General features: G+C 45.0%; 1 protein-coding gene across 2 annotated transcripts in view; it reads left to right on the forward strand.

Annotated features, from left to right (window-relative positions):
• The first annotated feature begins 1104 nt into the window (after positions 1 to 1104).
• Positions 1105 to 12856, forward strand: part of SVOP (SV2 related protein homolog (rat)) — a 58058-nt gene continuing 46306 nt past the window's right edge. For both annotated transcript variants that reach the window (XM_004690958.2, XM_012731153.1), the window contains exon 1: positions 1105 to 1337. In XM_004690958.2, coding sequence (XP_004691015.1) covers positions 1303 to 1337 — 35 coding nt within the window. In that variant the 5' untranslated portion in view covers positions 1105 to 1302. The remainder of the gene's footprint in view (positions 1338 to 12856) is intronic.

Consider the following 12856-nt stretch of genomic DNA (forward strand, 5'->3'; position numbering starts at 1 on the left):
ACTTGCCTGGGCACCTGGCGCATACTCACCCCTGGATTTTCAACAAATCCCTCGGGGAGCCTTCAGGGTTTATTTATCCCATGTATGACGTATGACGTGAGATTGCTCCCAGTCTGTTTTCTTGCACCCCCTGCTCTCTCACACACACAACAACAATTAATTAAAGGGAATAAAAAAATGTATTCCCTCTTCTCTAGCTGCCCTTCTTGCAATCATTCTCACATTTCTTGCCACTGCCGTAACAGGTCATCTTTGTAGTTCTCTCTTCTCTGCTGCTGGTGGATTTCTCTGTAATTCATTTGTTCACATGGGACCAGAAATTCTCACTCTTGGCTGCTGGAGAGCTTTAAAAAAAAATACCCAGGTCATGCTCCCACCTTGAGATTGCGGTTAATTTCATCTGGGGATGGAGTCAGCTCATTCTTATGTGCACTGTGAATTTAGAACCATTCATTTCAACAAATATGTTTGGAGCTCCTTAGGGATACATCAGCAAACTTTTGTGGGCTTAAGTTCTCAAGAGGAGCAGACATTCCAGTGGGAGAGGGTTGGGAGACCCACTGAATGAGAGGGATAGATCTTGAAGGCAAAGGATTTTGTTTTATTCATTTTTGATTCCCCAGAGTCAAGACTTAACAATGTGTGTTTTCAACCTTCTCATACTTTGCTTACATTTCTTCTTTATTCATCTCACTAGACCTTCAGTTCCATGATGAAAATGACATGTCCAGCTTTCTCTCTGTCCTTTGTCCCATGCCTGTTCCAGTGCCTGTCACACACTAAGTGCTCTAACAGTACTATAATGTAGGAATTGAATTTTTTTTTCTTCCCTGTATTTGTTACAGCAGCCTAGGTGTCAAGAATGTTACAAGGAGAACAGTATTAACAAATCCCTACAAATAAACATTTAGAGAGGCATCGTTAACCAAGGGGGTACGTAACGGGTACCTCGACAGCCATTTCACCGGCTGCGTGCCCTATAGACACTCAGTAAAACACCACCAGCCTCAGAGAGCCTGTAAATTCCTCTAACCAGAAGGGCTCCCCCCGCCCCCTCTCCCCGCGCAGCTTGCTCTGCCCTCCACCTCCTCCTCTCCGCCCACTCTCGCCGCGGTCTCCTGGTGGCGGCGGCTTTGTCTCGTGGGCTGGTCCCTGACGGCTCCCTCCCCCGAACAGCTGCCACCCTAGGGAGGAAGCGGTGCGGGAGCTGTCCAGCACCCTGGTGCTGAAACCCTGAGCGCTAGTCATCCACCAGCACCATGTAAGGGCCATGAAAAGGGCTTGTCCTGGCGCAGCGCGGACATGGAGGAGGACTTATTCCAGCTAAGGCAGCTGCCGTGAGTATCCTGGGGCGAATGAGAGGCAGACAGGCTTTCCTTTAAAAAATGGAAAACCTTCAGGGGGCATCTCTGCATGGCTTCTTGAATTTAAAGGGGACCGTTTCAGAGGAGAGATTTAGGCCTGGAGGAGACAAGCCATTTTCCTACCCCAGCAGCCCAGCTTCTGTATCTCTGACTCAGTTCAATTTTTCAGATCCGTCAGAATCTTATGGGGGAGCGACGGGTGTTATGCTTTCCTTTTTAATTGCTCTCAATACTAGAGGGATTTTGAGGTCCGTGTTTTAAGAAAGCATTAGCTGCCGTTTTGAAATGTGGACTGAATTGATGAGCCTGTGTGATGACATCGGTGCTTTCCAGCCTTTTTCCTGTGCTGTGAAATTCCTAATTTTTTGCAAGGTCTCTTGGAAGGTAAAGATACTTATGTTGCAAACTGGTTTCTAAAAAGCTTGGATTCCTTGTTTGAGGGGAAGCTTGGACAAAGTCCTGTTGTTTATGAAGTGTGTGAATGAGAGGGCTGTGCACTGTCGCTTAAACCTCTTGCCTTCTTCTGAATGAAAGGTTTTTGTAACAGCTAGAGTGAGACGTGCTGTGGACAGCTATCCTTGGGAAATGAGGGATATACCGCTCAGAGGATGGGGATCTTTAAAGGATACCAAATTTGCTCTGAAAATCTTGGGAGAATACAATCCAGAGATAGGAAGGACAGGGGCCTTAGAGAGAGGGGATTATTAATTTCTCCTACCACAAGCTGATAATGATTTGTTAAGCAAATTCCAAGAGTATGAGATGGGGCATTAAAAGGAACATTTCTGGGGATTTTGCTGCTGTTGTTTTCATTTTTAGAACTGCTAGCCATTTGGTTTATAAAAGTAGACACCATTTGGAATTGTTGGCAAGGATAAATTATTGTTAGTATAAGTGTATTTCCTTGAATTGCCTTTCCCCCCTCTCCAAGCCACTAAGGAATTCTCCCAAGTGACTTTTGGTGTGACTGAGGTTGTGTGTGCTGAAGGGTATTGTAATGTTTACTTCTCAATCAATGTAAAATGAATTTTCATTTTTAATTTTTAATTAAATTTTATTTTTAAACTTTTATGAATTGATACACATATAACATAGCTTATGTAATATAGCACTATTTCATAAATGCTAAAGGATGCTCAGTTATAATATCCAGAGGTGGATGTTTAAATACACAAAACTATAAATATCTGAGCATAAAGCTCTGAAAGAAAACATAACACCTTCATAAAAATAACTATGTTGAGAAACTAACCTATTCAAAATAAAAAAATACTTAAAATGTGAAATATGCAATTCAGAACTCAAAAGAAGAATACAAATCTATATTGGGACTGTAAGTTTACTGGAATAAATTTTCAAATAATATGAGCATATACGAACTTTGAAAGTTACTCAAAGGTTCAAGTATATCTAAACTACTAACACATAGCCAGGCCATTATTGTGACTATTTCTTCTTCAATAAAATGGTAAAAATAGTATGAGGTTTTTACTGATGGAAATTTAAAAAATGTTAGTATATACATACATAGGGAAATAAAGTTAAAAAGGAGCAAAAGAATGAAAGTAGATGTCTCTTTCCAACCCCTAGTGTTAAGTTTCTTGATTATTCTCTGATATTTTAAACACAGAAATATGTGCAATGTCTATCAGAGAAGCCAAACTGTTCCCTGGTTAAGAACAGTGACTCTGAGTAAACCAACTTGGGCTCACCTGCTGACTGTGCCCTTCCTGTCTGTGTGACTTTGAGCAAGTGACAAATCTGAGACTCAGTTTCTCTAGCCATGAAATAGAGTTCATAATAATACTAGATTCATAGAACTGTGTGAAGATCAGATGAGACAATGTATGCTAAAAGCCTGGTTGATACAAAATACTCAACCCATACTATTAATGGGATTTACAGCTGAAAAATCATTTATAAATACAAAATGTATAGGTTCCCTATCCTGGACTCCCCACTTTTAATTAGAAAACCCCAAATTCTGTTGGAATGAAGTCAAACTTAGCCTTGAAATGTGTTGACCTTGAGTTATAAAAAAGAGTCAAGTGGAAGGAACAGCCACATGACTCTGAGTGGGTTACAAATCACGACTTGGATGTTTTTTAAACCACACCCTGGGTATCTATGCACAGATTGCAGGGAGCAGATTTTTTAAGAGCAAAATGGTTTTTTAAAAGTGTGCCTTGTAAAAGATTGGCAAGAGTGGACTTTGGAACTGGTTCAGTCCCACGGGAGAACAAGTGTTAATAGATTATAAGCCACTAAGTAGTTTACAGGGTCACAAGAGGGAGGAACGGGGCTGAGGTTGACTGAGAAAACAGTCTTTTCTTGCAGTTGGGGCCGCGTCTCACAATTCTAGGGTAGTTCATTTGAGACCACAGGTAGCCAATGCCTTTCACCTGCTGTCTAATCAGGCAAAGCACCAGGTCCAGGAAATACAAAGATTTGGTATCTAATTCTGCCTTCTTGTGTGACCTTGGGTAAGTCAGACTTTTGGGTCATTCCTTTCTAGGATAATTTCTTCAAGGACAGTCTGCAGACTACTTTGATTGTTCATTCACTCAACAATTTACTTGGGACATCCTGGGTACAAGGGATCCTACCGCTGAATAAGATGGACACAGTCCTTGCCCTTGAGCAACTCACAATGTAGTGCTGAGCTGGTCAATACAGCAGCCACTCACCACATGTGCTTTATTTCAGTGTAACCTTCCCTGATGTACTTTGAATATGAAATACTTTATAGACTATAAAGTATAAAATAGCATTATAAATAAAATATGTGAAATTTGAAAAATCATTCCCTTAGTGGCACTAATCACATTTCAAATCCTCAATTGTTACATATAGGGAGTGGCTACCTTCTTGGACAGCACAGGTCTAAAACAGTCCATCACTCAGGAGGTTCTAGTGGTCAGCACCAGTCTGGTGGAAGAGGCAGATGTCGAACTCATGATTGCGCAAATCATTATGAGAGTTCTCTGAAGTGCTAAAAAGCACAAGCACAATGGGACTAGTTTTAGAGATTTCCTTGATGAAGGGATGATGGAGCTGAGCCCCCAGGGATGTGTAGGAGTCATCCACGGAAAAAGATGGGATATGGAGAATTCCAGAGAACTGCATGAACAAAAGCCCTGAAGTAGAAAAGAGATAGTTGTGCATCAAAATCGTTCCAGTGGCACATAGTGAACAAGTGAGTCAGAGGAGGCTGCAGAGAGTGGTAAGGACCAGACCATGGAAGGTCTTGTAGTTGTGACAAAGAGGTGGGACTTCATCCTGTGTTTGCTCAGTCCACTCTCTCTCCTTGCTTACAAACCCTGTCTTTCAAGGTTGCACTTAAGTCTGTCACCCCAAGGAGCCTTCCTCTGACTTCTGGCCTTGACCAGTAGCAGGTGGAAAGTGTGGATTCTTAGTCAAGCCCACCGGGGTTGCCAACTCCGCTTGTCATTGGTGTGACCGTGGACCTGAGGCTGGAGTTTCTCCGGAAAGTCAGGCCAGGATCTGCATGCTGTGAGCATCTGGGACACCATCGCTGGGACACTCAGCAGTGTCTGGGTTCCAGGAATCGCTCAACTAGTGATGCCCATGTTATCTGTCTTCCTCCACTTTGGCTTGTTTCCCTTGCCCTTCAGCTTGCTCAGTTGAAGGACAGTCGTGGTCTCCTTCAGAATGCTCAGGTGTCCTGGTGAAAGCACCTGTTCAAGCTCCAGCTCCTGAGCTTTCCTTCACGCACTCCTTTCAGCCTCCGTCATCTCAGGTAATGGTAACTCCACCATTGCCTTTGGACCCAAATGCTAGAGTCAACACATCTTTCTCTTGTATTTCACTTCAATGCATCAGGAAGTCCTGACCTTAGGCCACACGCAATCTCCAGCCTGGTTCAGGTCCCCATCCTCTCTCAGCTGGGTGCAGGTGACCGTCTTGGTTGCAGTGGTCATCTTGCTGGTCTCCTTGCACTATGCCGGCTCAACAGCTTGTCAGCTGAGTTCACCTTGACAGCTCAGACTGATCTTATTTCATCACATTTGTCCTTTTGCTTTCCCACCCCCTCCCTTTCCCAGGGAGGCTGGGAGAATGCCTTTGGACTTACTGATGACCTGACTTGAAATTGTCCTAGGCAAACTCTTTGGGTCACTGGCAACCCTGGGAGGAATTGATTTGTGAGTTCTCAAGGTGTTAGAAGCAGGTTTTATTTCCTCCAGTGAGGTAACCTCTGCACCGAGATTCAGGACCAGAGTAGGCAGCTAAGACACGTAGGACTTCTCCTGGTCTCCATTCCTTTGGGACCCAGTGGGGTTAAGGGGGAGGATTCCTGGCCAAAGAGAAGGAATGGGGGTTGTCATCCAGTTAGGGCAAAAAGTAGGAGATTATTGTAATAGCCCAGCCTCTTCAGGGCTAAGTCACTGAAGTCTTTTAAAACCCCAAACTCAGGCCCTCCCTGGTGGCGCAGCAGGTTAAAGCACAGCACTAAGAAGCTAAGCCGGCCCTCCCTGGTGGCGTAGCGGGTTAAAGCACTGCACTAAGAAGCTTAAGCCACTTCTGCATGAGTTTGATCCCCGCCTGCCGGGGAGGCAACCACATGGCGTGGCAGACCTCTCCTGACCCGCCCGCTGCTCCCCTCAGCAGTGTACTTCGTCAGTCAGTCGGCCTTAAAGATTTATTCATTTATGCACACAGAACTAGGGTACAGGCCAGAGGTAAAGGGGCTGTGAGAGGCTTCACCAGAGACAGAGTGAAGAGCAGGACAAGCATATCGACAAAGTACAATGCTGAGGGGAGCAGCGGGCAGGTCAGGAGAGGTCTTCTGCGCCATGTGGGTCACCTCCGGGGCAGGGATCGAACTTCCACTGAAGCGGTTAGACCAGCTTGCAGGGCTGCATCCTAACCCTTTGCAGGGCCCAAATAAATAAATCTTTAAAAAACAAAGCAAAAACCCAAACTCAATGTCATGACAGCTAGCTTCCCCCTAAGGGAACAGTCTGGGGGGAAGGCAAAGAAAAATTCTTCTTGTGAAGAAATTATTGCCTAGGTGGTCTTAGACCTTAAGGAGGATTGTTCCAGAGGTTTGTTGCAGAGGATTAGTCTAGACTGTTCCAGAGGATTATTTCTTTACAGCCCCAGTCAGACTCCCCTGGTGGTTTCTGGAAAATGGACATCTGCATTTGAATCATTGTGTGAACTTGGGCAACTCCTTTAACTCTCCTTTTAATTATGGGGGTGCTGAGGCACCTTTGGGCAAGTTGCTTTTCTTTTCCACACTTCAATTTTACCATCTATAAAATGGGGCTAGCCTTGGGCATGAGGTTCACAAAGTGCTTAGCAAAGCTACTGACACATGGCAAGGACTTAATGAATATTAACTGTTTTTAATTTGTCATCATGAACTTTTGTCTAGAATCCAAGCTAATAGTATACTACCCAGAGAACAAGCTTAATGGTACATAGGTCAGCAGGAATGGCTGAAAAGTACAAATAAATAAAATCCCTGGAAAACTAAATTTTTGTTAATTAGATTGGCAGATACTCAAAAGGGAAATTAAAAGCCATTACATCCAGCCCTACATGCCTCATCTCCCCAGTTCAGAATAGGGAGGACTTTAATGGTGGCTTCCAAAATGCCTGTGACCACCAGCAATAGCTTACTAAAATCGAGATTCCTGGGCTCTGCTCTGCAGAAATACAAGTCTGGACACTGGCCCAGGAGTCAACATTTTGATCAGTTCCCTGAGCTTCAGTTGGAGATGCAGCAGCTGATTGGTTAAGACACAGGATTCGGGCCCTCCCTGGTGGCGCAGCAGGTTAAAGCACAGCACTAAGAAGCTAAAGCCATCTCAGTGTGAGTTCGATCCCCGCCTGCCTGAGAGGTGATCCCACATGGTGCGGCAGACTTCTCCAGGCCTGCCCACTGCTCCCCTCAGCATTGTACTTCGTGGATCTGCCTGTTCTGCTCCCCACTCTGTCTCTGGTGAAGCCTCTCACCCCCCCACACCTCTGGCCTGTACCCCAGTTCTGTATGCATAAATAAATAAATCTTAAAAAAAAAAAAAGACACAAGATTCGGTGCTACCAAAGGCCAGGATTTTTGTTCATGATATTCTACCTAGGGGGACTGACCAATTGAATAACCTCTCTGGGCCTCAGTTTACTTGTCTATATACAGGGGTATCAGTGTAACAGTGTGATGCCCATAGAGTGAAGCTGGGCACTTGGGAAAGGAAGGAGAGACAACTAAGAGAAGACCTGGGGGAGGCAGATGGGGCAGAGACCTATAAGGAGAAGCCACACTTGCTTCTCAGTCTTGGACTCGGACAAGGGGCTTGGGAGCATGGAAGGAGACGCTTGAAAGGAATAGATGTGGGTGGGAGACCTGTGGGGAGAGGGCAATGGCAGCCTTTATTTATTTATTTTTTAATAGAACTGTGTGCAGGCCAGAGGTGCAGGGGTGACAGGATTCACTGGAGACAGCGTGGGGGGCAGAACAGGCCGATCCACTGAAACTCACTGCTGAGGGGAGCAGCCGGTTAGACAGGAGAGGTCTGCTGGCCCACGTGGGTCAGCTCCCTGGCAGGGGATTGAACTCATGCAGTAGTGGTGGTGGTGCCGAGACTTCTCGCCCAGGCCACCAGAAGTCTGCAGCCTTCATCTTGATTTTGAGTCTTATCTTCTTCTTCCACACATGCCTGGCCCCTTCTGCCTTCCCTGTGGGTCCCCCACAGCAGGTGCCTTAGACTGTGGCAGGCTTTTGGGCCTCAGTGGTCCTGCTTTGGGCTCACCCTGTTTGGCTGGGTAGCTTGTGGGGCTTGATTTAGAAACTATATTCTTTCTCTTCTCTCTATCGCAAACTAATTGTATTAAGTTCTTTTCTATTGAAGGTCCTACACACTAGAGTATAAGTGTATAATGTGTTGATGTGATAGAAGGGAGAACCTATTTAGAGTATGCAGGTTTGGGGGGCCCAGACTGCCCTTCATCTTGCCTGCTATCAAGCACCTCAGTTCTGGCAGCACTTAGGCTTGCCCCTGCTGTGCGGAGGCTGCATCAATACTGACTATCATTTCTCCTAAGTTCACTCAGGTGGAGTGAACTGTCCTAGCGCTCTAGAAGGGGAGCCCACTGACTCCTAAGGTGACTTTTTTCATCTTTGAACTGCTTTGCCTGACAAAAGCACCTTCTATTGAGTTGAAACCAATTTCCCTCTTCTTTATACCCAGAAGATCAACCTCTGTTCTCAGGGTCCAAGTGGAACAAGCACTTGGCCTAAACTTCATCCCAAAGACTCGTCCCAAAGCATACAGATCCTGAGCGCCCAGGTCTTAGTTCAAATGAGGCAAAGCCAAGTCCATGTTCGCTGAGGCTGCCCTGCCTGTGCTTTAGGCCATGGCATCGAACCCCGCTTGTCAACAGCCTTCAAGGAAGCCCAGTGTGACAGAGGCGAGGTACCTGGGCAAAGGTAGGGGGTGCTGGTCCTCTGTGTCGTTGGCTTAGCGCTCAGCCTCTTGGTGATGCTTGTTAGCACACAGCCCGTGCCGTGCCGGTAGCCTTGCGTGGGCTCCCTGCAGATTTGGAAGAGTGAGTGGAATGGGGAGGAGTAGTCAGTAAGCTCTTCACCACCCCCTTCCTTTCCTGAGCCCCCTTAGCTCCCCTAGTCAACATCACCTCTTGCCCTGCTGACTACACAGCCTCCTTCCTGCTCACCTGCTTCCTCATCTTTCTGTGGCAACCCAGCCTTTTATTTTCTGATGTGTTGATGTCTTGGGACCCTGTGGACCCTGGAGGGGCCAGGGTTAACCAATTCCCAGAGATAGCAAAGAAGAGGCCTGCCAGAGTGCCTTTCATAACAAGTCAATATGGACCTGCCCTCATCACCCCAAGGCCAGGTACCAGACACCTGGGGACAGTGCCCCAGCCCAGGGCCTCCTGAAATTATTCAAACCTGCCCACCACCAGCCTGCTTACTGTGCCTTCCTGTTGACAGAAAGACTTGGAAGAGGAAATGCAGGCTCTTCTCTACTCTTCCCTACCTTTCTCCCCTTCTCTGCCTCCTTCTGACCCTGGTGCTCCCCAAACCTGAAAAATAACAAGACCTATCTTTTGCTACACTCTCCTCAGTTTATTTCTCCTTTTATGAAAAAATGAGCCTGAGTGAGCTCTCAAAACTCAACCCTGACGGCCTCCCACCCCCCCCCCCCATCCCTCCTGAGACACTTGTCCCTGGGTCTCAGGATAGCACGGAAATCCTCGCCCCGTGGCTAGAGCTCGGGTGGCCGAGCGCCCCTCCAGTGCCACCCTCTGTGTCATGGTCTTGGCATAGGCGTTCGCTCCAGTCTTTGCCCCACATCTGCGGGGGGAAGGGGGGGTGCCCTTGTCGTCATGGCCTCAGCCTCCCCTGGGAGGCTGACTATTCCTTCCTCCAGTAACTCTGTCTTGGCAACCTTCCGAGACCCATTCATTAGCATATGTAGAATGATTTCTTTGTTTACTTGCATTTTGGCATCTCGTCAACTGAGGCTTCCACCTCCTGAGGGCGGGGGTCAAGTCTACTTTAGCTTCTCTTTGTATCTCAGCACTCAGCCCATAATCAGCACTTACTGAGATGCTGAATGGTTGTGCCAGGCTCTGCAAGGTCAGATGCTGTCTCTGTGTGAGCTCCTTTAATCTCCATAGCAACCCTGTGAGGTAGGAACTATCCTTTCCTTTCTACCTGGGAGGAAACAGAGACTCAGAGAGGTAAAGTAACCTGCCTAGGGTCATACAGTTTACTTGCAGGATAAAGGCAGGAGGGTTCAAATCCAGCTCAGTCTGTTTTGTTTTGTTTTGTTTTTTTAATTTTTTAAAAAGATTTATTTATTTATTCATCCAGAACTGGGTACAGGCAGAGATGTGGAGGGTGAGAGGATTCACCAGAGACAGAGTGGGGAGCAGAACAGGCAGATCGACAAAGTACACTGCTGAGGGGAGCAGCGGGCGGGTCAAGAGAGGTCTGCTGCGCCATGTGGATTTCCTCCGGGGCAAGCGGGGATCGAACTCATGGGGAAGTGGCTTTAGTTTCTTAGTGCTGTGCTTTAACCCGCTGCACCACCAAGGAGGGCCTGTTTTTTTGTTTTTAAAGATTTATTTTTATTTATTGATGTATGCAAGAGAAAGGTACAGGCCAGAGGTGTTTGGTGGGGGGTGGTGAGAGGATTCACCAGAGATAGTAGGGAGCAGAACAGGTGAATCTACTGAGATACACTGCTGAGGGGAGCACCGGAGACAGGAGAGGTCTGCTGAGCCATGTGAATTGCTAGCTTCCCAGCTGGGGATGGAACTCATGCTGAAGTGGCTGGCGATAGCTTGCTAGCTCTGAGACTGTAACCCTTGTGCCATCAAGGAGGCCCGGGTCCGTCTGTTGGCCAGAAGTGGGCTGTCTTGTTTGCTATGGCAATTTGTGCTGGACACTAAATACCACTTTGCAATAATCACCATTAGATTTAAATTTCCTTTCAGTCTAACAGGAGAAAAGTTCTAGAAACTTAGATGAAGAGAGAAAAAAAGCTTCCTTATCTAAAATAATCTAGTCAAATCTCAGACCCTAATTAAAGGTACTAAGGTGAATTACATGATGGTACAAACAAGATCTTTAAGTTGACAGCTATTTCCCTCCAGCTTTTCTCTCCTTTAAATAGCAAAATTATGTAAAATAAATGTTCTCTGCTATTTTGGTAAATTATAAGCTATATATACACAACAAATGCCAAGAAATTGTGAGCCAGCCTGCTTTGAAGCCCTCTCCTATTGAACACATGTCACTGCTATTTTCTTTTTCTTTCATATCCATTTTTTTTCCCTTTGGGAAATTTTGGCTCATGCAGTTGATAAATACTTTTAGGAACCCGAGTGATTCAAGATGTAGTCTGGCTTTCTGAGCATAATTTGATGTCAAAGGTCTCTCTTTAGATCTGTCTTAAAACAAGTTTAATGAATAAAGGTGCCCTGGCCAGTGAAAGAAGGTGAACAGATCCTGATTTAAAACTGAAGGTCACTCAACAGTAGATGACTGGATTAAAAAGATGTGGTACATTTACACAATGGAATATTACTCAGCAACTAAAAATAAACACATGCCTTTTGCAGCAACATGGATGGAGCTAGAAAAGATCATGCTTAGTGAAATAAGCCAGAAAGAAAAAGAAAAATATGGTTTCACTCATAGCAGGAGAATAAAGGACCAGGCGAGATAATAATAATAATAATGAACAACTATATACCAGAGACATTTTACAGGGGTGGAGTGGGGAATGGGATCAAAAATGGGGCAAGGGGAGTGCATTGGACTATGATGATGGCACACAGGTGATTTGGTGATGGGAAACCCACGGGGATTACAACTGAGATGGAAAAAGGCACAAAATGATGTAAAAATAAATTATTGTATTATTAAAAACAAAAACAAAAACTGAAGGGCACTAAGCCATATCCTCAAAGTCTCGTTTCACAAAGGTCAATGTACTCTGCTCTAGGCAGGCCTGAGTGAGGCTTGAGTTGAAGGGAAGCTAATATTTACTCTGTACCCATAGCTTTCCTGTTCATCAATCCCAGCTAATCTTCACAGTCCTGCCAACTATAGTTGTCTCCATTTCACAGATGAGAACCTGTGTAACATGTTTGGCAGATGTGATAAGATCAACAAGACTTCTGCATATAATTGCTATTGTTATCTATATTTATTATTAAAATGGAAATGCACAGGTTAAAAGCTGCAAACATTGCAGAAAGACCCAAAAGGAAACGTAAAAAATATTTATAACTTCTTTTAAAGCTTGTGGATTTCCCCTCCCAGAAGCAAACAGTCTTAGGCAAATCATGCAAAATTTGTCCTTTCTTTCTGGGCTTATTTCACTTATCATGATGTCTTCAAAGTTCATCCATGTTGTAGCATATGCCAAAATTATTTCCTTTTTAAGGCTGCATAGTATTCCACTGTGTGGATAGACCATGTTTTGTTTATCCTTTCATCTACTGAGAAATGCTTAGATTGATTCTATCTCTGGCTAGTAGATACAGATCAACTTTAAAATATATTCTTTAACATTTTTCTTAAATGGATGTGCTGTCATTTATTTAATTATTTCTTTCCTGATGATTATTCCTACTTTTGTATTATCTTATGCAAAATTGCAAAGAGCATGCCAGCACCAGAAGAGAATATAGCAGAGTGGCTAGGAATGGGGTTTCTGAAGGCAGGTGACTTTGCCAAAGTTTCTCTACTGCGTGACCTTGAGAAAACTCCTAGCCCTGTTGTACTTGACTGTACTTCTGCAACATGGGGACAGTTGAAAGTGAAGATTAAGACAATCACTGCTAACAATCCAGATCCCTGTTATTTGTCAGGTAAATCATTGTCTGCTTGTATCTCTCCCTACAATGAATTGCAGCAGGAGGCTTCAGGGTTGGAGTACAAAACATTCAAAATGTTGAATTATATCTTGATGACTTTCCAAAATAGTTTG

Source organism: Condylura cristata, unplaced genomic scaffold (assembly GCF_000260355.1).
Source record: "Condylura cristata isolate star-nosed mole 26May11 unplaced genomic scaffold, ConCri1.0 scaffold00029, whole genome shotgun sequence".
Taxonomy (NCBI): Eukaryota; Metazoa; Chordata; class Mammalia; order Eulipotyphla; family Talpidae; genus Condylura; species Condylura cristata.